Source organism: Miniopterus natalensis, chromosome 7, assembly GCF_054644295.1.
Source record: "Miniopterus natalensis isolate mMinNat1 chromosome 7, mMinNat1.hap1, whole genome shotgun sequence".
In the NCBI taxonomy this organism is placed as follows: Eukaryota; Metazoa; Chordata; class Mammalia; order Chiroptera; family Miniopteridae; genus Miniopterus; species Miniopterus natalensis.
In genome coordinates this window covers 71,562,974-71,590,005 of record NC_142087.1, presented here as the reverse complement: position 1 = coordinate 71,590,005, position 27,032 = coordinate 71,562,974, and the positions used below count along the sequence as shown (strand labels likewise).

At 46.6% G+C, this 27,032-nt stretch overlaps 1 protein-coding gene and 1 long non-coding RNA gene across 2 annotated transcripts in view; both read left to right on the top strand.

Annotated features, from left to right (window-relative positions):
* BCL2 (BCL2 apoptosis regulator) overlaps positions 1 to 15,977 on the top strand; it is a 161,651-nt gene extending 145,674 nt beyond the window's left edge. The window contains exon 3 of the mRNA XM_087819144.1: positions 13,187 to 15,977. Coding sequence (XP_087675270.1) covers positions 13,187 to 13,321 — 135 coding nt within the window. The 3' untranslated portion in view covers positions 13,322 to 15,977. The remainder of the gene's footprint in view (positions 1 to 13,186) is intronic.
* Positions 15,978 to 16,060: 83 nt separating this feature from the next.
* On the top strand, positions 16,061 to 18,378 carry LOC107545432 (uncharacterized). Its single transcript, XR_001604019.2, has 2 exons — positions 16,061 to 16,568; positions 17,885 to 18,378. It is a non-coding gene; the product is annotated as an uncharacterized LOC107545432 (long non-coding RNA).
* Positions 18,379 to 27,032: the final 8,654 nt, after the last annotated feature.

Genomic DNA, 27,032 nt, shown 5'->3' with positions numbered 1-27,032 from the left:
TCCCCTTGTTCACTTGAGGCTCATCCATGAATGCTTTTAGGATCTCTGTCTCTCTGTGTCTTTCTCTCTCTGTCTCCTCTCTGTTTGTCTATTTGGCCCTGTATTGTTCTGGCAGCAGAGAGCACACATTGTCACAAGTCCTTCACAGTACGTGTCCGTTCAGACGAGAGGCCACACCACACACCTGCATCCATGTGTCCTCGAGCCTGAATCCAGAGCCACAGTGCTGACCTTGCTGGGCTTTGCACGTCCCTGCACCAACAGCTGCTGCCCTTGACGGAGACTTTGCATTTCCCTTGTGCAGGAGAGGTCTGCTTTCTTCCTTGGACACAGGAAGACCATCTCCTGTGGAATGGAGGGGATTGTCAGAGAGCCAGGCAGTGCGCCTTGACATGCATCTGTTTCTATTCATGTTGAGCCTTTCCAGGTGAACTGAGCTAAATCATAAACTACAAAGTGAAAGCAGATTTTTCTTAGGACGCCCATCTGGAGCCCACTGAGCAAGCTCCCCAGCATGCTCCCGCCCCTGCCCCCCCAGCGCAGACCGCACACTGGTGCTTCTCTTACTGGAGGGTGGGTCCACGTATGGGGCAGCCCAGGGGATCACCTCAGTCATGCCAGCCGGCACACAATGACACCCGGGCAGCAGAATTGGGGAGCTGGGAACAGGGTAAAACTTGTTATATCTTGGGGTGCTTTTGAGCACAACGTTAGGCACCTGGGCATTTTAAGCAGAGTTTGAGACTTATTTGCTGCAGGCTGAGAACGCAGGGACTGGCACCATCATGGGGGTAGATCTGGTCATGGGCAGATGTCTGAGCCTGTCATCAAGGCAAGGACCTGGGGCCAGCGGGATTCGGAGCTTCCAGAAAAGACATCCATGCTGATTTCTTAGCCCGTCCTAAAGCAAGTGTGGGAGCGGGCATGGCTGGAGGCTGGCCGTGCCCTCGAGGCGCTGCCCACGCAGACTCCTTCTGCCCACTCCTGTCACTCCGACACACCCCACTCCAGGTCCCAGGCCACTTTCAGCAGGTTCCTATTAGGAAATGCGGGTTCTTTGTACTCCCCACCACTACCCACCTCAGTCAACACTTGCTGATTTAAACAAGTGAGAATCAGACATTTGGCCCCCAACCCTGGCCCTCCACGTTTAATAAATGAAAGACCCCTCTGCCCCTCCTGATGACAGTGATTAGGCCAAGCTGCGGAACTCAGCAAGCATCTGCTTTCAGTTCCCATTTTTGGCATATTTTCATGAATTAACTCTTGCAGCGGCAGTGAGAAGGGTAAGCACCTTGGCGGTGCCATCATAGCCCACGTCGCAGGCACCTCGGAGCGCCGCGTGCGTGCTGGCCCCGGGCAGCAACCTCCAGGGAGGCGCGCAGGGATGAAGGTCATGCTCACCTCCACCGAGGCAGGTGTGCACCGCAGCAGGCAGGGGGCAGGGCGGGGAAGCCACACCTGTGGCTCCAGAACCCAAGAAAGAACAGTTGGTGAACATATTCCAAACGCTGGTCTGCCCAAGGAATCCCCGGCCCACTGCAGACGCGGAGAGTCCCTCCTGATTCCGAGCAGAAGCCACGGTCCCACCTGGTCCCGGCGCTGAGGCCCACTGGCGACTCTAGTTCTGATTATCACTGGCGTGAGAGGTAGAGAGGGCTCTGTGCAACAAATGCTTGAATTACGGTCATAAAAACAAAGCCATGGGACACACACAGGCGCATCAGAGGCCACCGCAGTGTGGCCACCATGCTGCAGAGAGGAGGGACTGTCTGGGGTTCTGAGGACGAAGGTCACAGCAGGAGGCACAGAGGCCACATGGATCTGGGGGACAGGAGGGTCTTAGAGGCCAGAGGAGGTGGAGACAGGCCCCACAGAGACCAGGTCAGTGATTGATAGTGTTTGGGGTGACACAGTCTCTGGCATGCATCTAGATTTCTCAAATCGCATCCTAAGAGATGCACGAGAAGAGATGCAGGAAAAGGCCATTACCTGTGAGTGCGCAGGTGGGCGCAGTGGAGAGAGGACCTTGGAATGAGCAACCCAGAAAGCGTTCAGAGAGGAATGAAGGAACTCGGAGGCCCGGGAGATAAAGTGAGTTGCTCGCCCAGATTGCCACTCAGCCTTCCCAACTTCTCATCCAGAACAGTTTTCACCCACCATGCCACCTCCTACGTCTAAAAAACTCATTAAAAAGATGCAGAAACTTTCTCACCAAAGGAGCCCCGGCTCCCACACCCACGAGCAGGAATTACAGAACCCGTGAGTCCTTCTGTCGAATGCCATGCGCTGTAACAATAGTTAAGTCCCCTTCTTCATGTAGTGTAAGACCTGTAATTTTTTTTTTTTTTAATAACTGGCATACCCTAGAATTCCATTTAAAGTGATTGGTTTTAGTATTTTACAAGGTTGTATATCATCATTATTTCCAGAACTTTTCTATCACTCTCTATTCTCTCTTGCCAGCCCCTGGCAACCACTGAACCACTCCTGTTCCTATGGATTAGCTTAATTTGGAAATTATGTATAAATGGCATCATACAATGACTTCTTTCACTGAGCATAATGTTTTCAAGGTTCATCCATGTGGTATGAGTACTTCATTCCTTTTTATGGCCGAATAACATTCCGTTGTATGGATATACCCCATTTTGTTTAATCTCTTCATTAGTTGCTACACTTTGGGGTAGTTTCCACTTTAGGTTATTACCAAGAATGCTTCTGTGAACATTCTCTACCAGTTTTTCTGTGAACATACATTTTCAGTTACCTTCGGTGTCTATCTAGGAGGAGAATTGCTAGAATGTATGGTAAGTTCAAATTTTTGAGAAGCCACCACTGTTTCCCACAGTGGCTGCGCCATTTCCCGTTCTCACCAACTGGGTGTGAGGTCTCCAGCTCCTCTTCCTCCTCGCCAACACTTGTGATTGTCCATTTCTTACGTTAGAGCCATGCTGGTGGGTGTGAAGTGGTATCTCATTGTGGTTTTGGTTTGCGGTTCCCTAGTGACTGATGATGTTCCGCGGCTTTTCTTGAGCTTATTGGCCATTTGTATATCTTCTTCGGTGAAATGTCCATTCACATCTTTGCCCATTTTTAATTGGGCTAGTTGTCTTCTTACTGTTGCGTTGTAATGATTATACTTTCTTTACTCCACATACTTTCATGCCCAACACAATATCATAAAGTGGTATTTTCCCAAAATGAGTGAAAACAGCAAAGCAAGAAAAGGCCAAGTGCCAGCAGCTGCAGGGCACTCAGAGGCTTCCAGCCAAAAGAAGGTAGTGGAATGAGGAAGGTAAGGAAAAAAAAATGGAGAGACTTTGTTTTGAAGCCAAATGCTCAAGGCAGGTTACCCAGGCCTCTGTGCTTGTGAGATCCAGCGAAAGGTACCCTTAAAATGAGGTCAAGTGCCTGGGTCTCTACTCTCCTCTACAGAGCCCTGCAGGATAAATGCACCCCCCACCCCCCACCCCCCCATACACAGTGCTTTGAATGCATTGAGAAAACTCTAAGGCCCATTAAAGCTGCTGTGAATGCAGGAGAATATTACCCAGCAGCTCTTAGAGGGCAGGGCCTGGGTCTCATTTGGCTTTAAGCCTCCTCAGCTCCTTATAAAAATATTTAGTTCCTGAATAAATAAGCAACTGGAAGATTAGATTTCAAGGTCTAATATAGATATGGCCTTTAGTCTCTCCTGCTTTGGTTTGTCATATGAACACGATGAACTGAATAGCACAATTATTAACATATTTTAGCACATTTTGCTATAGATGCATTGTTGTTGCCCTATTCCACCTATGGTCTTTTATTTTTTAATCCTAACCCGAGGATATGTTTTTATTAATTTTAGAGAGAGAAGAATGGAGAGGGAGAGAGAGAAACATTGGTTGGTTGCCTCCTTTACACATCCCAACCAGGGATCAAACCCGCAACCTGGGTATGTGCCCTGACTGGGAATCAAACCCGTGTACCAGAGGCTACTCCAACCAACTGAACAACCATCCAGGGCTCCACCTATGGTCTTCTGGAGTATGGGGCTGTTGGCACCTCCTGGCAGGAGGGACCTAAGCCCACAGGTGGCTAAGTACCTTCTGCCTGTAGTATTTGTGTGGCTAGTAGAGCAGGGTATTTGTCTGTGGTCTTCCCTCCAGAGGGCACCTCCCAGCTTGGCCTGGAAGGCAGTTAGACTCTCAGAACCCCTGCGATCCCATCCGGGAACGGCCAGCTCTGGCCCAGTTCTCTGCCAGCAGGTGGACTAGGCCAGCGGCCTTTGACCTAGCTCCTTGGCTTCAGGGTCTCTAGAGCATCAGGCTCCCTTGCAAATTTTTTTCAGATTGTGCCCTGCTCAGGAAAATAAGGAACCATATAGGCTTCTCATTTTCTGCCCTCCCTAACTCTTGAGGGCCCCTGCCTAATTTGCATCCTCAGCTCAATTTGCATCACAAAATACACCCAAATGTCCATGGACTTACTGCGGTAGGCGGGCAAGTTTTGTTTTTTGTTTTGTTTGGGTTTTTCATCTTCTGCCATTTCTCTAGCAGGTTTCTAGTTACATCCAGATGACACTTAGATTAGGTTTCACTTTATGTCGTTGGCCTGTGATTCAACTAGCCCCTCCCCCTGGGCCCAGACCCTCCAGGAACCAGCCCCATTCACTGGAGATGGCTTCGGGGGTGGTCCTGCAAGCCTGGTGGCCAGAGTCCCTGCGCTTCTCCTGCAGGCTGGGCAGCTGTGTGTCCTTCAGTTACATGCGCAAGGGTTGTTTTTTTCTCCTTTCCTTTTCCCCCAAACCTGGAATCAATATTTTAGGAGTAGCGAGGGATGGGGTGGGGGTGAGAGGAAGAGCAGGGGACAGGAGCTTGCCACTGCCACAGCGGCTCTGATCTCCAGGCAGAATCCTTCAAGACTCATTCAGGACAAAGCGGCTGCAGAGGAAATCCTGCCCAGCCAATGATAAGGGGGAAATGGAGTCACTTCCTCACCAGCTGCTTTATTCAGGCAGAAAGTGCCCTCACTTCCTCGCGTGTGCTCTGCTGGCCACCACTCAGAGCAGCCGGCCTGCTGGCTTCCCCTTTTAACCCCAGGCACGTTGGTGTCCGGAGAATTGCTTCTTCCTGGGCTTCAGGGGGCGCTCTCCTCTCTGCTGCATGTGCCTCACCTCCCTCCTTCCCTCACTTCCTTCTTTCCTTCTCCCCACACCCCCTCTCACCTGGCAGGTGCATGTCCGTAGGCTCTGTGGGCTGGAGCAGACACAGACAGCACTGGGGACGGGCCTCACACCCATGAGTAGAGTGCAGGACTAGTTACCACGGGGGACTTTGTGTCCAGAAACAGCTTGGGACCCCCGATCACCTCTCCTGTGCTGTCCAACGGGCACCAGAGGTTGCCTTCCTGGTGAGGGCCGGGGGGCTTTTTACCTCCAGGCAGCATCTTCCAAGGGTGTCTTCATAACCCAGCAGGAATCTCCCTGACAGAGGGGTAGGTGGTCCAATGAGTTTGGAAAATGCCCTTGTAGACTCACAGGCATTCAGGTGGGGTATTATTCAAAATATGTAGCAACCGGCATGGCACAGATGCTGACCAATCAGATCCGATGCTGACAGTGCTGGCCGAGCATCTGCCCCTCATAAGAAGACTAAAGTCTGCCAAAAAAAAAAAGCACTGAATTTTGTTTAAGCCTGTCACCACATATTTGTCCTCTGAACACCTTCCTTTAACAAAAATATTATCTATTAAGATATATTTGGAAAACCTGTTCTATAGCAAAAGAGCAGTTTACTTCAGGTCCACAGACACTTGCTGAGTGCCTAATATGTGACAGACACGTGCTCCAGGGATCCAAAGATAAATAAAATGTGGCTCTTGCACCTCTAGGTGCTAATAGGGAGAAGACAGACATGTGAACGCACGATCTTCAGACAATACAGTGAGCAGGGAATAGCCCAGGATTATTTAATTCAACCTGGGAGCTTGGAGAAAGCTGCCCGCAGAAATGATTGCATGGAATCCCTAAGTGAACCAAAGTTAATTTACAGGCAACAGAAGCTGAGCAGCAGAGCTAGGTTGGGGCCAGAGCCCGGGAGCCCTGGATGGTACAGTAAAGAATTTGGACTTACACCTGGAAGTGACAGCTTTGATTCTGACTAGATAAGTTGGATGGCAATATGGAGAGTGTATTGAACCGCAGGCCGCAGAGTGGGGGCAGAGGGATCAGTGGGGAATCGCAGCAGTAATGCTGGGGAGAGAAGGTAGTGGGGATGGAGAAATGGGCGGTGCATGCACTGCCTCGCCCAGTCCCCTTGCCCTTCACTTCAGTGCTCTCTAGCTGACCTCTAGCTACAAGAAGTACAGCATCCGCATCCTCTCCCTAAGGCCTTTCTCTGGTCTCTAGAGCCCAGTTTGCCTGTGCACATGAGGGGCCAGAACTTCTGGGGTACTGATGCCTCCATAGGAGCAACCCTTGGCCAATGAGAGCAAGGAGTTGGTCTGTAAATACCCCAGCTCCCTGGCCCCTTAGTGGAGTAACAAAAAGCACATTTTCTGCACCGGCGCCCAGATTTCTCAGTGGGATTAAGTTCTAGTTACCAGCAGCAGCAACTTGCTTGCTAAGGTAATTCATGGCTGCTTTCCTTCCCGGCCCCCCACTAGTGGTTCCTGGGATCATCTCCCAAATGAACTGCTTACACTCAAGTCGTCGTCTTGGGATCTGCTTCTGGAGGAGCGCCACCTTCTGCTATGGGATTTACCAGTGAATGAAGGGTGGGGGTGGGGGGAGGAAGAGGAAAATCTCTAGAAATCTCTCAGGGTGTGGGTTTACTTAACAGCACAGATACGGCGAAGGCAGGAAGGGAGGCGTGCTTGCTGGAGGAGGCGATGGGAACTCCAGCTCTGGATAGGCTGCAACGGTCACTTCCAGTGGGACCTCTTAGAAGGCGACTGGGATCGGAACCTGGTAGTCAGAGGATCAAATGGGGCTGGATATAGAGATGTCAGAGACGCCACCACGGGATGGTGTCTCAGACCAGGAGAGTGACGGAGATTGGCCAAAGGAAGAGAAGCGTGTCCAGACAGGCCCGGGGAGCATGGGGCCCCGTCGGGCCTGCGGCGGAGGAGGTGCCCGTGGAGACAGGAGAGACCCCAGGAGGCTCGGCGTCCAGGGCGCAGAGCACCAGCGAGATGACCCTGCAGAGCACCCAGTGCACAGAACCGGCTGAGGGCGCTGCTGGCCTCTGGGTGGTGGTTTCAGGGGCACAATGCAGGAAGGAGCCTGGCTGCGTGGATTAAAGTGAGGGGGGGAAGGCACCCAGAAGGTGGGTTAGCTACTGGCCCAAGACGGCGAGGGGAGAGGGGACGGTGGTTCATGGTCACTGTGAGGAAACCTGAATTTACTTTTTTTTTTGTCAGTGAATAAATACCCCCAACTCCCTCGTCCTTCAAGGATTAACTCAGGAGCATGTCCTCTACTGAGGATACTGAGGAAATCTGAGTGTTTATGTGCCAAGAAAAAAGAGCGCAAAGGAAGGGTGAGATTGAAATTGTAGTTAAAAGCAGGGATAATTGATGGAGGAAGGTTCCAGAAGCCACGGTAGACAGTGGAATAAGAGTGCAGGACAGATAGAGATGTGAGCAACTGGGGGCGCCCGGATAGGGAGCTGTGGTAATTCTCACCCAAGGGCCCTGAGTTTCTCAGAGAAGAAAGAAGTGACATCAGCTGCTAAGCAGCGAGAAAAACACATGAGAAAAGTGGTGACTGTTTGGAATAGTCATGAAAAGGAACAGAGAGAGCATCTGAGCAAGGGTAAGAGCACGTTAAGTGGTTTCCAGAACTCAATGGGTTTGGAGGCCATGGATTTAGAGCCACACTGGTCTGCATGGTTGGGCGACTTTCTTCGGCAACACTTGAAGGCCAGAGGAGGCTGCTGTGGGATGGGGTCAGGGTTGGGGCACAGAGGAGGGTCGGGATGGGAGGAAGCACATTGGGGGAGGCAGGGGGGAGGCACCCGGGGAGACAGACCAACACACTGCTTGTGGATGTTCTAACCCATTAAGCACAGGAGGCGGGAGAGGAAGCCCGGCCTCTCCTCTCCTCTCCTCCCCACCTCAGATGGGCTTCTTAGTCCCTGCTATAAGTAACTCGCTTTACCTGTCTGGATTACATTTGCCTCACCTATTTAAAAGGGGCCAATATCTTCATTGGGCATTATTACACCAGTCTGGGAGATCTGAACTTGCTTGGAGTGTCCTTACAGCTCACGGTTTTGTGTGACTATGTTCCATCCTTGCCTTTTTCGTCTCCTTCCCTAACCCTCAGGTTGACATGAGAGAGGTGATCCCCATGGAGACAAAGTTAGAAAGCCATGAAAAATGGAAAATACCAAGGGCATTTGATAGCAGTGTTTGGTTTCCTGTTGGCACCATCTGATTTTCTTTTTATTTCCTTCTTACCGCCGACAGGTGTGCTCTGGGCGGGATACAAAATGGTAACACATCTGGGTTTTGGTTAGTTCAGAGGTGCCCACAGAGGTGGCATCTCTCTCTGTACCTTAAGCTCTTCGAGGGCAAGATGGCTTTTCCCCTTGGGGTCTCCCATGACCATAGAATGCTTGTATCCACCGTCAGCTCAAAGATTGTGGAATGAAGCTGAATTTCTCATTTGTTTACAGCCAGCGGAGCCATCATAAGCTTCCCCAGGTCTAAGGAGAGCTGAGAACCAACACCCAGTCATATTTTCAGACATTTAAGTTGTTTTCAGGTTTTAACTATTATAAACAACCTGTGCATTTTATTAATTACTTTTTCAAGCTCAATAACTAGAAGGGGGATTGCTAACCAAAGGGAAATATTTTTAAAGTTTTTGATACGCTTTGCCAAATACAAAAAGGCCTCTACACTGACCTTTCCCTGCATCTGGGGCCCCCACCCCCATCCCCACTCCCTCGGTTTCAGCAGAATTCAGCCTTTTTCAGTTTTTGCCCATCTGATTCGTTTCTCTTTCAATCTCATTTTATTTGGAATCAGGTTTAAGTGAAACTTTTTGAAGGATTCTTAAGAGGAAAAGGGAGAATTTGGAGGGTGCCTCCAAATTCGATGCCTCCCTCCCCCTCCCCCCATACCTCCCAGGAAGCAGCGAGAGAAAGTGACAGTGGTCCCAAGACTGGTCCCAATGCAGGAGAGACAAGGACACTTTTGCTGCCAACCCTCTCCCCCAGCTCAGGAGTCTGAGCCTGGCCTGTTCCGGTCCACACCTCCCCGGCTCACTTCCAACCCTGCAGCACGGGCCTGGGGGTGGGCGTTGGGCTTTCCTGCCCCACTGATGCCAGCCCTGGGTGGGATTCAGACTCAGACCATCTGCGGTCTCCGAGCTGAAGTTTGTGGAGAAGCTTCTGCGAAACAGCAGGAGCGACCAGAGCTGGGGCACCGCCTGTCTCCTCTGTGATGTGAGGGGCCAGCCAAAGGAGAAAGGACCCTCCCCTAGGAACCTTCTCTGCGCATCCCTGAAACTGGGCAGAGCCCTTGCCAGTCCTGACATGAGCAAGGCCTGCGGTGCCTCCTAAATATATAGACTGGGGTATTGACTGAGTCACATGACGACAGCCCAGGTTTTCTTTTTCCCTCTTTGTTGCTCCTAATACATAAAATGAGCATGTGTTTATTTAATACAGCTCTCAAACTTAAACAAATAATGACAGACTGTTCAAACAGACTTCGGAAATCGCCCTAATCAGGATGTTTGAAAGAGCAAGAACACTGTACGAAAGTAGATTTTAGGGCCTTCAGGCCTGAAAGCACAGCGTCGGCGTGGCACTTTGGAACGTAGATGGGCAAAGCTCGGAGGCCGATTCAACCTCAGGGGGGCTAATGAGGCCCCTCCGCCTACAACCTGCCTTAACAATTGATGAGGAAGTATAGCCGGGCATTGTAGTTTCACTTCCTGTCTTCCCCCGAACACATCACGTGTGCATTTTAATTCACAATTTCTTTAGACATCCCCAGGCATCTTTAGAGGGAGCTGGCCAAGGGCTCTGTGAAAACCTGCCCTGCCGTCGGGGGGCCCTCTGGAGGGAGGGGCAGGTTTAGGAGGCACGCAGCAGGTTTGCAAGGGCGCCGACTGCTAATGTTGCCACTAGTTCACCGTCCTGGGCCACGTTGACAAATGGCTTTGAGTCACCTACGTTAATCTTCACAATAACCAATTTTATGGGTGAAATAAATGAGGCTCGGGATGGGGTAATTTGTTCAAGGTCATAAGCAATAAAACGTCAAGGCTGGGATTTCACCCAGATCTTCTCTCCGAGTCCAGAGCTGATCCCAGACCCCTGGGGGCTGCGTCAGCACCGCTGTGCTCGGTCTCCAGGTCAAGAGCTGCTGTTAGCTCATCCCACCCTGGATATGAGGTTTTTCTTTGTAATGCACATCAGAAATGGCCCGTTAGAAGCACAGTATTTATGTGAGGCGATGGGGGTCGGGAGGGGATTATTCCAGCCCCAGAGGAAGGGTATTTGGACAGGCATTTCTTCTGCCCCTTGGGCCGGTGCCCCAGGCACATGGGGAGGGCATGCCAGCCCAGGTGTCCCTGCTTCCTCCACTTCTCCAGGATGGCTGCTTGTCCAGAAAGGTCAGATGGCCAGCGTCTCAGTCCGTTTCATAGTTAGCCACAGAAAACTCCATTGGTAACTAAAGAAATGCGGAGTCCAACCACGGACCTTCTTCCCCAGCGTCCGTGCTCTGGGGCATCCTGTGGCCGGGCGGCTGGGGGTTCCAGCCTGCCCACCCCTGAGCGAGAGCATGAGGGAGGGGAGGGCTCGGAGGCCTTCCCAGCTGGGTCTGTGGGATCCCAGACTGCACTTCACAAAAGGCAGTTTCTCCTGCCTGTAAATACGTCCTGACCCCTTCCCGCCCGTTCACCCCTGACTGTATATAGGGAAGGTATGTTTCTCGACAAGCAATCACGATGATTACCTCAGCTTTGTGCTAAGAGCACTAAGTACATACTTCATCATGTCTCTCAGAGCCTCGCTTTGCTAAGGCTCGAATTTGGAACATTTTAACAACAGATTGAAAAAGAAGAAAACCCTTGCGCCCTCTCCTGGTGCAAGTTAATCCAGTGCATCTGAAGGTCCAGCTCTCCCACTTGTGGGCTAATCTTATGCTAATTTGACCAGAGCTGTTGACACACTAGGTAGAACATTGTGTTCTGTGGTCAGTCAACACAGAGGTTCTTCAGAATCTTTCTTCACAGGTTTTCTCAGGCATGGCACCTTGGAGCCTTGGGCTGGATGATCTCTGTGGTGCGGGCTGTCCTGTGCATTGTGGGATGCTGATCAGCATCTCTGGTCTCTACCCACAGATGACCCCACCCCAAATCATGACTACCAAAAATGTTTCCAGATATTGCCAAACGTCTCCTGGGGGGCAAGGCCACCCACAGTGAGAACCACTGCCCTAAACCGGTGCCTGCCTTTTGTAAAAGGTGTTACTGGTCCCAGGGCAACCAGTGAGAGAGTGGGGATGACTCAGCAGAAACCTTTTATGACTTTAGTAAACAATTTTGAGTAATTTGTCTCCCAAAAAAAAAAAAAAGAACACATCTGAGCAAGTACATAAAAATTTATATAAGAATGTATCATAATATTGTTTCAATAGTAAAAGTTTAGAACAACCCAAATAAAGCATTGATTTCATAAAGCGCAGCATATATGGAATACTACGTAGTCGTGAAAAATAATTGTGTAAATCTATATTTAATAACGTGGGAAGCTCCCCTAATGATGCCTTAACTTTCACCTCCAAGATTGCCAGAGGTTGTATTTAGAAGGAATAATTTCAAACAGGCAGAGTAGGCATCTGGGTGACGTATTAGGCCAAAGAGAATTCAAACCAGTAATTGAATTCAGAAAACCTGAATCATTCATTGAAAAAACATTTATTAAGCACCTACATGTACAAGACCTTGCACAGCACTGGGACAAAGAGGATACCTGGTCCCTTCACTGAAGTACTTGCCCCAAACAGACAAAAAAGCTATGAAGGTCGTCAGAGCCTTCTCCGCCCAGCAGTGCCAGGAGTCTCCGCGTGTTCCTGTCTCCGTAATGAAATTGTGTGCTCTAATTCCAGGTTGTTAGAATGCCTAAATAAATCGCACTACATGAAGAAAGCATTTCATTTACTGATTTATATATTTTGATTTACAGTTGTCCAAATACTAATTGGGTCCAAATGTGGAACCTAATCTTCCCCAACAAATCTAAGAAGCTGGTTCAAGCTAAGACAAGCCAGAGACCTTTGCTGCAGCACCCTGCAGGCCTGGCTTCCAAGCAGTTATACGAAGGGAAGACAGGAGCCATCTTCTTTGTTCCGGGACCTGCGTGCCCATTGACACATTCTGACCATAAAGACCACATGCTTGCAAAGTTCACAGCTTGCGTTAAACACAAAGTTGTGGTCATTCCAGTCTAACCACCCTGGGGAGAAACCCCACAGTGGCTTCCTTTCCCAGGGAACACCCTGTCCCTGACCTCAGAGGCTAGGCATGCCACCAGTGGAGGTCACCCTGCTGTGTTCACCACATCAGCATCCAGCGCAGACCAAGCACTTACCGAGCTGCTGTTCCGGCATCAGCAGAGGGAAGGGCACTGGTTTGGATCTGTGTTCAAATCCCGGCCCTATCATTGATTAGACAAATCCTTTAACCTCTGTGAGTCTCAGGTTTTCCCCCCTCTACAGAACAGGAATAAATAAAACAACTCCATAGGATTAGTGTGAAGAATAAATAATGTTAGGCGTTCATTACAAGTGCCTGGCATATAGCAAGCATTCAATAAAGGAATGTAATCTTGGTCGTGGGTTTTTTATTATTTTTATGAATGGCCACGCTCACGAAAATTGCGAAGCCTCCCATATTTCTAACTGCCTCTGCCGTTTTATTTTTTTCTCTCTCACTTGCCGCTCTCCAATACACTACTGTATATCATACATTTATTTTGTTTGTTGCCCATCCCACTCGACTAGATAAAAGCTTCGTGAGGCAGGAACTTTCCGTCTGTGTCATTCACTGCTGTTTCTCTGTGGTGCCTGGCACATATATAGGGTCTCCATAAATATTTCTTGGATGAAAGTGGAAAGAGTGGGTCTGCCCTCTGTCCCTAACGCCCTCTCTTTGTCTTCCCTCCTCTCTGCCCTGCAGGACGCCTTTGTGGAACTGTACGGGCCCAACATGCGGCCTCTGTTCGACTTCTCCTGGCTGTCCCTGAAGGCGCTGCTCAGCCTGGCCCTGGTGGGAGCTTGCATCACCCTGGGTGCCTATCTGGGCCACAAGTGAAGGCAACAGGCCTACCACAAACAAATATGCAAAAGGTTCGCGAAAGCAGTAGAAATATATGCATTGTTAGGGATGTACCATGAAACGGAGCTATAGTCTCTTAAAAACAAGCAAGCAAACAAACAACAAAAACAGCTTTCAGGCTCAACGTCGAATCAGCTATTTACTGCCAAAGGGAAATACCATTTATTTTTTACATTTCTGAGAAAAAAGATTTATTTATTTAAGACAGTCCCGTGGAGCATCCTGTCTTTGGAAAGCCTACCACTCATTGCCAAGCGTCGCCGGTGTGGCTCCACCTGGATCTCCTGTGCCTACAAACAGATTCGCCTTCCATGTTATTGGCCGGACTGACTCACCATCTGAAGGGCAAACAACCTGACGAAGGACAGGACTGTTCCAGAAGCCGAGCTTCTGGCTGCTGGAGGTTTGGAAGGAGGTGTTCATTTTCCTGGCATTGATTTGCCCCCGGGGGCTGTGATATTAATAGAGGGAGGTGCTTGGAGGGAGGTGCATTCTTTCCCAGCCAGAAGAACCTACACTTTGCATATGTCTCACATGGTACATTCCTGGTTGGAAGAAAAAAAAAAAAAATCGGGAACTTCAGATGGACTTGGTATCCGCCAAGATTTCCACACCGAAGGACAGTGGTAGGAAAAATGCCCTTAAACCATAGGAAAGTATTTTTTTAAGCTACCAATTGTGCCGAGAAGCATTTTAGCAATTTATACAAAATCATCCAGTACCTTAAGCCCTGATGTGTATAGTCGTATATTTTGGATACGCTCCCCCTCCAAAAACTGGCTCTGCACGTGAAACAGGATCCTCGGGAATGCGAGGAAGCGAACGTCTGGGTGACTTCTTCGGCATCAGCGTCAGGAAGGCTGCAGTTACAGAGCATCAGGCCGCCGCAAGTGCCTGCTTTGCCGCAAAAGGCCGCTGTCTGGAGTCCCGCCTCGCCCCAGCTGGGAGGCCCGGCCCTGGACCTTCGCCTGGGCGATCGCTGGCCTGCTCCAGGGATTTCAGACAGAGCGCTGTGGTCTCCCAGTGTCTGGAAGCTGATGGAACTCAGAATCCCGCTGTCAAGGAAGAGCAGTAGGCTGGGGCCTGGACCCCTGGGCCCCAGCCAGAAAGGTCCTTTCCCCCTGGAATGTGGAGCCTGGAGCCTGGAACCTGGGAACCAACGCTCCTGAGGCATTTGCCACTGTGGAGGGAAGGTGGCGAAGGCCGGGAGTGCCACTCGAAGGCCGGGAGTGCCACCACCAAAAGGAAACGCGGAGAAAGGAGACACGCGCGGCCCTTGTGCAGCGTGGCCACGGCGCACGTGCACCGGCTCCACGGCCGCCCACCTGTCTGAACAGTTGAAAGCAAGGCTTTAAATGACTTAGGGGAGGGTCATAAATCCTGAGGAAGCGTTGAGATGAGGTGTCATGGATTAATTGACCCATGTCTATGGAATTACGATGTAAAACATTATCTTGTCATTGTAGTTTGGTTTTATTTGAAAACCTGATAGAGGGGGGAAAAAAAAGTTCCAGGTGTGGAATGTGGAGTTTATCTGTACATCCTGGGCATTTAAAAAGGAAAAAAAAAAAAAGCAGTGGCGGAGAGCTGTAGAGAAGTAGCGAAAGAAGTGATCTTCAGCCGGTAAACTAGGAAATGTTTTCAAGTTTAGAGAGCCTGAGACACGTGGAATAACTGTGGCATTATTGCATTATATACCATTTATCTGTATTAACTTTGGAATGTAATATGTTCAATGTTTAATGCTGTGGTTGATATTTCGAAAGCTGCTTTTTAAAAAAAAATACATGCATCTCAGCATTTTTTAAAAATTGTATTTAGTTATGGCCTCTACGTTCTTTGTTAGCGAAAATGATCATTTTTTTTTTTTTCCACTTGAGATTATTGTCGCTTAATTCTTTAAAAGCATTTCTGAGAAGATGAGCTAAGCCCTGGGTCTCAGCTACCTGAGAAACTCTGGAGCATGCCGGCCACGGAGGCGATTCTTTCCACAGAGTTATGCGCTCTTCCTTGACAACATAATTGTTTATTGTGAGGGATGTATGTGTTGTCCCTTTGCCCTTGTTCCTTGCGGGTTTATTTGTCCCCGGGCAAATCATAATTTAACTCACATTATTTAGGATTGCATACATGTTTGGTTAAACCCATGAGGTTCATTCAGTTGAAAATCTAGATGAGAAGTGACCAGGGGATTAAATTCTGGCTCCAATGGTTTGGCCTTTCGAGAGTTGCTTTACATGGCCTGTTTCCACATAGACTCATCTAGAGCCCTCCTGCCCTCCTTCTGCAGGGCCCTTTCCCTGGCTGTCCTTCAGGTTTTTCCTGAAATGCAGTGGCACTTACGCCCCATGCCCCACACCGAGAAAGCAGGAAACCCCATGGTATGAAGCCAGACCTCCCTGGCGGGCCTCAGGGAACAGGACGATCAGACCTTTGAATGATTCTAATTTTTAAGAGAAATATTATTTTATGAAAGGTTTACATTGTCAAAAGTGATAAATATGGAATATCAAATCCTGTGCTGCTATTCTGCCAAGATCATCTTAATGGAGTCAGTTTGCAGTACACTCCAAGTGGCGACAGCCTCCAAGCTGCTTTAAAGTAACAATGAAGAACATGGACGTTTTTAATATAGAGTCTGTTTGTCTTTTATTGTTTTTGTTATTGTTCAAACTGGGATTTGCAGATTATTCAAAAAATGTGTATATATATAAATATATATATATATATATGTTAAAAAGAAAAAAAAAAAACTCCCAGGGGTTGGCTTCTGGCTGGTTTCCTTTTGCTGTGGGGTTTTGTTATCTGGTTTTCATGGTGAACGTGCCCAGCCGCCTGCCCCAGAACTGTACAGTATTGTGGCTGCACTCACTCTGAGAGTAGTTATGTTGCATTTTTCTTGTTGTTAAAAACTTGTTAGAAGCAATGAATGTCTATAAAAGCTTCAACTAGTCGTTTTTTCTCCTCTGTTTTTCCTTGTCTCAATTATTCTGTGATCGGACAACCAGAGAACCGTTCATACTTCTTTCTTTCTGAGAAGGGATTCCCACCTGAGCGCGGTGCGTATGTTGGCCAAGATCAAGGTTACATGGGACGCATGCACTTTCCAAATTGGGGTCAAGGGCTCTCACAAGAACCACAAGGAGAAAATCACCCAAGAACCTCCTCGGTCGTCCCGAGCCCTCAGTGCACAAGCACCCGGGAGGAGAGATCTAAACAACCGGTATGTCCTGCAGCAAACGGTTCATCTCAATTTGCCCGGTGGCTGAAAAGCCTTGTACGTTTGAGATTTGGGTGAAAGTCACATTTTGAATTAAGGAAGCACCTTTCAGTAGTTCAAACAAACAAAAAACCATATTCTACCCCAGGCCACTTTTCTCTGCATATTCAGATATGGCCTGACATTTGGATATGACCTGTATTTCATTCGTAAATATTTATTGTTTATCATTCAAAGGCCTAGTCCTGGCCCAGTGATGGAAACCTAGGAAGTGATTATAAATCAAGAGGAGTTACAATAATCAGGATGAAACATAAATAAGTAAGGCAGCCCCCAACGCGTCTGGCTTTCATATTAAGGATCTACTGATTGAACAGAATTGGAAATAGACCATCTTGCAATTAAACTCATGCTAAAATGACTAATTTACAAATGTGAACTTAAACTCTCCTCTCGATTGAACTTCTAAAGCGGTGGTTGTTTTTATACTTTCTTATCACTTATAGTTCGTAATGTACACCTGCTCTATCAGAAAGAAACAGGAAGGGCTTGAAATATAAGCCATTCTAAGGAACTTAGGGAGTCAGTTGAAATTCTATTCTGATCTCACTCTGTGGTGTCTTTTGCTCCCCAGACAAGTGTGGTTGCACACTTTTTAAGAAATACAATTCTACATTGTCAGGCCTATGAAGGCTCCAACCAGATCTTTGTTGCTATTCAATTTGGATCTTCCAGAGATTGATTTTTTTTTTTTTTTAATTATTATGGGACAAAGGACATTTGTGGCAGAGGTGGGAGGGAGGAATTTTCAAATGAGCAAAACATTCCCAAGACTGGATCAGGGCCTGGCGGTTTCGGAATAGCCAGAGCTGCGGGGGTATGAAATGGAAACAAGCGCGACCTTTACTAGGGGTCAATGTCATACCTCCATGAAGGGCCTTATGCAACAAGGGAGAAGTATTGTTAAGTTCTGTAATATGTTCAGATTCTGGAGAACTCAGAGCAACTCAAAATCCAGCTCTGTTCGGCAGCACAGAAGGACCAAAGCTCTTTTCAACATTTGCCAGCAGCGGCATATACTTCAGGCCTGGATATGTCTAATGGCTACTTAAACAATAAATTTGCAGTTTTAAACAACAGGATATTTAATGAAAACCTTCTGGTTGGTAGGAACATCTGTTTCTAAATACGTATTATGCACAATACAGAAAGAAAATCAGAACAAAACAAAACAATGTGAAACTGAGCTGGGTAAGTGATAATACAGGTCCCTTGTCCTTAACTCAAAGAATCATTCTGTTCCATGTCTGTACTCATAGGACAGACCTTGGACAACCATGAAATATGCATCCCACTGGGCACAAAGAAAACCAGATGGAATATGAACGGTATTGCACCAATTCATCGTGACTACCCAGAAAAATAACTTAAAGCCACTATCCTACCGATGACAAGTTTGTTTTGTGTATCAATGTGAGCCCAGCAGACAAAAACACCTGTGCAAGACCGAAAGGCTTCATCAAAAGGTCCTGGAATTGTTACTAAATACGACTGTGATGTAGATACATAGCAGTGCCATATACTGGAATCTTTGGGGGAACCTGCTGCAGTGGGCCTTCCAAGCTAGCTCGTGTTATTAAATTTTCCCCTCTGGGTACCATTTGAAGGAGTGATAGCCAATCAAATTTCTTTTGGGGACGTGGGGGTGGTTGTGTTTATTATACTATCTTCTTAAGTTTTCAACCGAGCTTTGCTTTTGTTTTGAGTTACTGGGATGATTTTTGTTTGAAATAAAATAAGTGTATAAAAAGTGTTTTCGTAGTGAAAGCTTTTGTTATCAAGATTCCACTTTGACCTTCCATGGCTGCTTTTAAGATGAATACTTTTTCGGGGTGGCTGCTATCCTGCGGCGCTTCACGCGCATGCACACACACACTCCCACACACACACACTCTCTCGCACGCACATGGTAAGCATATTTTAGTAGTTAAGATAGGGTAAGTCTCTAGTTGACCGGCATTAATATAAGGGCACTTTTTTGTGTTATCAGAAAAAGCCACATTGCCATTAAACTTTCCTTGTCTGTCCAGTTAAAATTGAGAAGAAAAATAAAGTACAGTGTGAGATATTGGTTGTGCCCTAGAATTGTTTATAATGTGGTGACAAGACTTTGCTCTGCCATTCATCGTCATTAAACAAGACTTTCAAAAGCCTTCTTAACAAGCCAGTAGAGCCACCAGAAACCTCATGCTAATGAAGCCCCGGGGGACCAGGCTTCAGGATTGCCTTACAGGTGAAACTACCTTAGAAGGAGGCCCTTCTGTTTCTTGGTTACTAAACCCCCTGGTTAGTTAGGTCCAAGATGGACCAGGCTTGGATTCTACTTCCAAAGAGAGCCATTGTTGGGTGTGTTTGTCTACATCAAGTGGACATGCAGTCCATAAGGCGAAAGATTGTATAAAAACGAGAGAAACAAGCTGAAAGTTTGGTTTTGAAAGTTTGAAGTGAGCATTTTAAGACAACCAAAGCAGTCACTTGCTTTGGAGAAAAAAATATATATCGGCCCTAAGTAGCAAGGGTCCTGTGTTTCCCCCTTGTGTGATATTCCAAGCATCAACCCTCCAAGTCTCTTCCTTTCAACTTAATTAAGAGGACTCTGGCCCTGGCCAATGTAGCTCAGTGGTTGGAGTGTCTGCCCATGCACTGAAGGGTTCAGGGTTCAATTCCCCGTCAAGGGTACATACCTGAGTTGCAGGTTTGATCCCCAGCCCTGTCGAGGGCATGCAGGAGGCAACCAATTGATGTGTTTCTCTTACATCGATGTTTCTTCTCTTTCTCCCCCACTCTCCCTCCCTTCCACTCTCTCTAAAAATCAGTGGAAAAAGTATCCTCAGGTGAGGACTGACACAAACACAAAAAGAGGACTGTGATAGTAACATCCATCGGTGGAGCATCTGCTGGATGCCAGCACTGTACATAGACCACCACCAGCTCTTACTGCCTTGGTAGGTAGGTATTGGCTTCTGTCTTGCAGGAGAAAACTGAGACTCACAGAAGTTAAACAATATGCCCATGTCCTCAAACATTACAAGTTACAGGAGGCGGGATCTGAGGCGTGGTCCTGAGAGCAATCAGTGGTATTTAGAGGGCTGCACATGGAGCCCTGGGGCACAGCCTTTGCAAAAGGTGATCAGGTGTTTAAAGAACTGAAGCTCTCAACGAGAGCCTAGTGCGCAGGCGCTGGGGAATCACTGCTTTTTATGTTTTGCGTGTTTGAGTTGGGGGGGTTGGTAGGCATCCCTGGTGGGTTTTGACCCCTTAACGTTGAAAGGTCATTCTAGGGTGAATTCTTCCTTTATAGCGCATGTCTACTGTCCAACTTCAAGATTTGTGGCTTTGTGGCCTTGTTCTGTTATCTCTGAAAAACAACTTAGTATCTTATTAGAAATAGGAGGCGGCCAGTTTAGACTTGTTCTGTGGTTACAGAAGTATTTACACCAAGGAAATGAGCAAAACCTCCCAAGCAGCACTTTTTTTGTAAGTACCCCCCCCTTTTTTTTCCCCGTTGAGCCAATTTACCTTCACATTCCTGGGCATTGCCCTTGAGTATTAAAACACTCTGGTTAAAGGGTGAAAGATTTATGCGATCTGAAACTGTAAGTAAAAAATTTAAAAATATATTTGAAACAAACAAACAAACAAACAAACAAACGCTCCAGTTACTAAAAGGTCTGATTAGAATCCTTAGGAGGAGGAACTAATCCTTTTGCAAACCCTTTTTCCAATTCCTTGCTTTCAGCGAAGCTGAATACCTAGTCATGACAGCTGGCAGATATGTTGTTTTAAATGTGATTTCGGAATATAACTCAGAAGTCCAAAGAGTTGAGTAATATTACTATAACGAACTCCTTCCACTCCCATGTACTTAAGTGAACAACACGCCTCAGAGCTTACATCTTAAACACAAAAAACAAGAATAGACTTGATGGTGAACCCTAGCTCTTCGTAGTAATAGGTCATTTCTATTTATGGGTGCATGTCTTTCTTGGGGAAGTGGAATAAACCAGCCCCATTCATTTCATTAAGAGGTGTATTTCCAATGAAATTTAAAATTTCTTTTTAATAATTATTTATCAAAATGTGTAATATATTTGTACATTTTATTAATTGTGTAATAATAATCACTCAGCTCAGAAACAAAAAAGTAAAGCCTTATGGTCACAAAAATTTATAGACTTACTTTGTTGTAGAAAATTATGAGAGGTTAATTTTAAGCTTTCAGTTCTAAGAAATATATTAGGATAAAATGGAGTGTTGAAATATGAATTTGAGGGGAGAAAAGGAAAATTTAAACTTTCTAGGTATCAAAAAATAATTTTTGTTCTAATATTTTTCATGTAGATGATGCTGAATATAAAATCATTATTAAAAGTAATGTAGCAAATTTATTTTAAAGTGTCAGTTGTTAAAATACCTTCTAAAAGTTTGTAGTATATGTAAAAATTCTATTTCAAACTAGCCTCAATTCAGGAATTCTCTCTTGGGACACACACCTAGAGAGACAGAAAAAAAGGTGCCTCAACCAAAGAATAGCCAAAGTTTGATTGATGTGTTTTAAGATAGCCGAGAGGGGGACCCTAAATTCTCAGGATTTCTTAATCCCATTAAAGTCTATCCGGAAATTACTCAAGCATTTTATCAGCAATCACAATTACTTCATGGAAGAGGCTATAAATTACATCATTAAAAAAAAAAAATCCTGCCAGTGACAGTTTTGGGACAATTTTCTCTTTCATACTATTAGCAATGCATTGGAAATTAATTCCTTTGCAACTATTTACATTTAAATTCTAAACATTAAATGTCAAGTTAAACTTCCTTTAGTGGCAACTTTTTGGAAGACCCCTGCCCTGTATTCGCCTCTCAGCACTCCTCTGGACTTTATTGGAAGTTCCAAGGAGGATGGGGGTGAAGGTTGGAGGGGGGGGGGGGGGGTGATGGGAGGGGTAGCAGATACACTCCTTCTTCCAGGACCTAGCACCTAGATTGTATTGAAATAAATCTTCCTGTCAGCACCAAGGAAGCAGGTAATTGGGTAATCATAATTGTAATAATTACTCATTCCAAGACCAAAATAAGTAAATAAAACCTTGGGGCCACAAAAATTAATTTAAATGCATAGACTTACTTTTGTTCTATAAAAAAAAGTCTGAGGCTAATTAATTTTAAATGTATTCTTTTTGCTTGCAAAATTTATGTTAAAATTTCTATTTTTTTTTTGGTCTTGCATTAAAAAAAACCCCTGCAGCCCATTGCCCACCTTATCTTACTTGTCATTTGTCTGTCTGTGTGTGCGTCCTGGGTTGCATGCTCCTAGACCTCTCTTAATCTATGCTGCTGAAATATCTGCGCCCATGACCATAGTGAAAGGCGTGCCCCAAAGCAATGAGGCCCTTTTTTATCTTCCCTCTTTTCTCGCCCCCTGGAGAAGAACTCTGTATGAATTGACTTTCATTATAGACTCCTTTCAGGGCCTCCTACAGTTTCTCCCGGGTCCAGAATAAGAATCCCTGAGAGTGACTTTCAAAAACTCTGAAGGGCCTGAGACTAGCCAGCCTGCCACTGGTTGAAAACATGAGATTCCTGGGTCAGAGACAAAGACTGGTGGCAATTGCAACAGCCAGACTCTCAGCACTTTTGGAGCCAGGTCCCCAAGCTCCTTCCAGTTCCCACAGGACAGCATGAGGAGGATCTGCTGACATCTGCACACAAAGTGGGTTGTGACACAGGAGAGGAACTCTGAGCTCAAACTCGAATATTTTACAATGAGCAGTAAGCACGTCAGCTCTTTGCTGTGGAAGAAGACATGGTATGTGTCTTCCAAGGCTGTAAGTAAATCTGTGCTTAGCTCTGGAGGGGGACCTTATCTCTGCCTCCCAAAGCAGTTCATTATACTTCATCCTTGGAGAGATAGTTTGGGACCAAGAGCAGTCGGTGCATTGATTGCGACATGAGCAGAAACACGGGCGACCCATGCAGATTGTCTCCCAGCAGTGGCACAGGACAAGTCTACACCTGCCGCAGGTCAGGCCCCTGAATGCAAAGACAGCAAAATATATTCCTGTAAGCTTTGCTCCTCACGCTGACTGTTCTGGCCGAGATTCTCAGCCCTATACCATCCTAGCTCCTCCATTTGGACACACCCCATGTGTCAACATTTCTTTAAAAGGATTATACCAGCCCTGGCTGACGTGGCTCAGTAGGTTGAGTGTAATCCCATGCACTGAGAGTCACCGGTTCAATTCCCGGTCAGGGCACATGCCCGGGTTTCGGGCTCCATCCCAAGTAGGGGTGTGCAGGAGGCAGCTAATCATGTTTCCCTCCCTCTCCTTTCCTTCCTCTCAAAAATCAATAAAAAACTATTTTAAAAAATAATAAAATAAAAGGATTTTACCAAATATGATTATAGTTTCTAAGCTAAGAGCTGACTCAGTGCTGCTGATCATCAGAGATAACCTTGAGTTGTCTCTTCTCAGCCACCTGCTGTCCATGAGCAACTGGATATTTACTATCATCTCAACACATCAACCAAATCTAAGCTACAATCTACTCCCAAAACTATGTCTTTCCGTAGCTCCCCTTTTCTATCCATTTTCCAGGTTAAACGCCTTGGGCACATCATTCCCACTCAAAGCTCTTTTAACAGGTTGATTAATGGATCCACCAAACAGTTGCTGAGCTTCACTTGAAGGACAGGTGTGGGGCTGGCTCTAGGTATTAGGAATGATCAAGACCCAGTCTTGAGCCTCAGGAACTCTCAGTCTAGTGCCTTCCCTGTTTTCTGTTCTTTGAATGTTTTTCAAGTCCCATCGTAACTGCAGAACCAGCTCAAGATGATCGTATTCTGTTTAAAGAGATGCTGAGTTGCTCTTCAGAGACAGCAGACCAATACTGCAAGTCATGCAGCCGGGACATGCACAGAGGGGAGAATGGTGACCACAGCTGCGCCTGGAACCAAAGTCTCACCCCCCCCCCCATACGTGGGGAACGAAAGGACCAGGACTGGAACACTGGACCCCTTTCAGAAACCAAGGGTTCTTTGTCCAGCAAGATCTGGTGTTGACGCCCCGTTACATAAATGGCCAAGTTCCAAGGCCCTCCGATTAAAACTCGCTCCACCAGCAGTGCCACATACCAGCTCCCCCAGCCCCTCAAAATCCCTTGGCCTGGTCCAGCGAGCAGGGTGGATCTGACGGACCACTAGGGCTCTCATTTTCTCCGTTGGCGCCTTCTCCATCGATAAACCTTTCCTTACTCCAAACCCTAATGTTTTGAGTTTTAGCCTTTCAAAGCGCTGGGCACACGGGCTCTGGTTGGGGAACGCCACTTAATGGGCTCTTTGTTTTCTGTAGTCATCTTTGGCATCCATCAGGAGTCACTGACCATTTACACTCCTAAAAGCCTTTCAGAATGGGCAGGTTCCCACAGACAAACCATAAGCATTTGTCTCTCTAGCCAAGCCTTGAACCTTTTTGTTTGAAACAATTGGCTCAGATGCGATGTAGCTACGAGAATTTTTTCTCCGCGTTCTTTGTCTGTTTTTCCAAGGTTCTGAGCCCACTTCATCTCAGAGCCCTGCAGGCGGGTGGAAGCAGACACTGCAAAGACTGTGAGTCAAATTCAGCAGCAAGGAGGCCAGGGGGCTTTGATCTTCTCTCCCAAGGGGAACATCAGCTCCTATGTCCATGTGGAAATCCTCAGCTGGGGGACAGAAGAAAGAAAAGGAGGAATAAAATATTTATAGGAAAATTATTTCTCACAAGCAAGCATTTGTTCTAAAAAGCTTTTAGAAACATAATTATTTTCCTCCTCCTTGGGCTTTTCTGTTTTTAATATGAAACACTTTCAAGTCCCCTGCTTCAATTTCCAGGAAGCAATAATCCACTTTGCCTGGGGGTAGTTTAGGAAAGAAACTAGGCTTCAGAAGTAAAAATGTTTCCATTGAAATTGCCACGTGGGACTCTAGCTGCTTCTTGAACGTCTTGCATAATAAGGGCCCCATTCCCAAGGGCAGGGTGGACCGGCCTTCCTCGGACGCTGCAGCGAGAGCCTAGGCTCTGTCTGAGACAGGGATGTACCCCTGGCCTCGCTTCCCGTCACCTCCTCAGGGCCTGTCTCATCCAAAGGGGAGACCTCCGGACCAGCCCTGCCCAATAGAAATAAAATGTGAGCCACATATGTGATTCTGCATTTTCTAGGAGTCACATTAAAAATTAAAAATAATACCTGAAATTCATTTTAATAATATATTTTATTTAATCAATATAACAGTTATTGATGTAGTTTCCATTCTTTTTAAGTATATATACATATATATATACATATTGTGGAACAACAAATAGATGTTTCTCTCTCCCTCTCTGCTTCTCTCTAAAAATCAATTTAAAACATATGTATACATACATATATATGTGTGTGTGTATATCTATGTGTATATATGTATGTAGGATGTCTTTGAAATTGGTGTAGAATTGACAATTGGAGCACATCTCAGTTCAAACGAGCCACGTTTCAAATGCCCAATGGCCACGTGTATCTGGTGGCTACCATGTTGGACGGACAGAGCAGTTATAGACTCTGTCTCAGTATGTTACAGCTCACACACAAATGATATGTCTATAAAATAAATGCCTTCTGCTGCCTTCCCCTGCCCCCTCACCCCCTACACTAATTAAGTTGCTAAGGCTGCAAAGCATCTTTCCCTTCAACTCCCTCAACTTTTCTTTTCCAGACTTACCCAAAAGAGTTCTTCCTTTTGGAACACTGGCTGCCAGTTGAAAGGGAGAACTAGATTGTGCTGTGTTCACTGACAGTATTGCCAACCCTGTTGGGGGGTGTTGAATGCTTAATATCAAAAGATCTGGGTTCCTGACCAGGCCGAGTAGCTCAGTTGGTTAGAGCATCATCCCGATACATCCAGGTTGCAGGTTCAGTGGCAGGTCAGGGCATATGTAAGAAACGACCAGTGAATGCAGAATTAAGTGGAACAACAAATAGATGTTTCTCTCTCCTGCTCTACTTCTCTCTCTTTCTAAAAACCAATTTTAAAAAGATCAGGGTTCAAATCCCCACTTACTAAAAATACGAGCTTAGGTTTCTCCCCCGCTAAACGGATGTCCTGTCTGTCCCACCGTGTCCTACCAGCCTCCTGGGATAGGGGATGTGAGGACATCACAATGGTAAGTGTGAAGGGGTTGTGGTGCCCTATAAAATGGGAACTCACATTATAGTCTTTATTCTTCCAAAACATTAAAAGCTGTGCAGCCACAGAAAATAATAACCCACAATATCTACAAACACAGAGTAAAGATTTAAATTTCAAAACTGAATTAAAGAAGCAAATTCCTATAATGACCCACAATGTCAACATTTTTTTTTAATCACTACCAAACCTTGACGTTTCATTTTTATATACAGAGACAGACACAGAGAGAGGAAGAGAGAGAGAGAGGCGACCTCCCAGGGTAATAATCGCATGTGGTCTTTGGAGCCAGGTACACGTCATGAGAATCTATCTTGACGGTACCGAGCTATAAACTTAGTAACAATCTTGACAATGACACTGCAGAGAACGTCGTCGCATGTGAACCTTATTTTCAAAGGCTTGCAATTTGAGATGCCTGCAGAGACTTCCTGCAATATCTCTACCCCATAACCACCTGGATATTTCCTTGCCCTGATAGCTCTTCGATTAGTAACGTTAGCTTCTAACATTCCCAGCGACACCACTTAAACCTTACCTTCTCATTGTTTCCTTCAAAATGAGATCTGTGTGCAGGGGACTAGGGAAATATGTTGTCTTCATTTCTAAATTGCCCTCTCCCAAGTGTTAGTTAAAAACAAAATTCCAATTTTGGGCTTTTCCCATTTGCCTTCCCTAATGACTTCCTTTATGTCCTACCCAGTGGTACCAGAACTAATTCAAGTTCAAACAGAACGTTGTCATTATTTCGTCACACTCACCCCCTGCTCCTAGGGAAGCCACGTACACGCCACAAAGACGGAAACCAAGAGGGGTCTTGGGCTTCATGAGGCCTCAGCTGTCACTCCGACCTGATCACGTGACCAAACCTGCCCGTGGCAGGTGCGTAGAGCATGTTCTCCCGCTAAAATCCACGCTCGCCGCTGTGTGGTGCGTGGAAATAAATGAAGACCAGCCAAACGGGAACAAGCAAAGGCCGTCTATTCAGAGCTTGCTCTTTGTAGCAGGGAGTCGGCACCATCGCTCACGTTTGGCTGAGACTCAGAGGCAGCAGAGGAGAGGGAAAGCTTTATCGAGGGACAAGGAGGGCTTCGGGGTGCCCGATTCAGGGCTCTGGGCCTGGGGAAGCCACAGAAGGGCCAAGGAGAAGCAAGGCATCCTACGCGATTAACCAATCTTTTGATTTCTGTCTTTGTGGCCTGTAC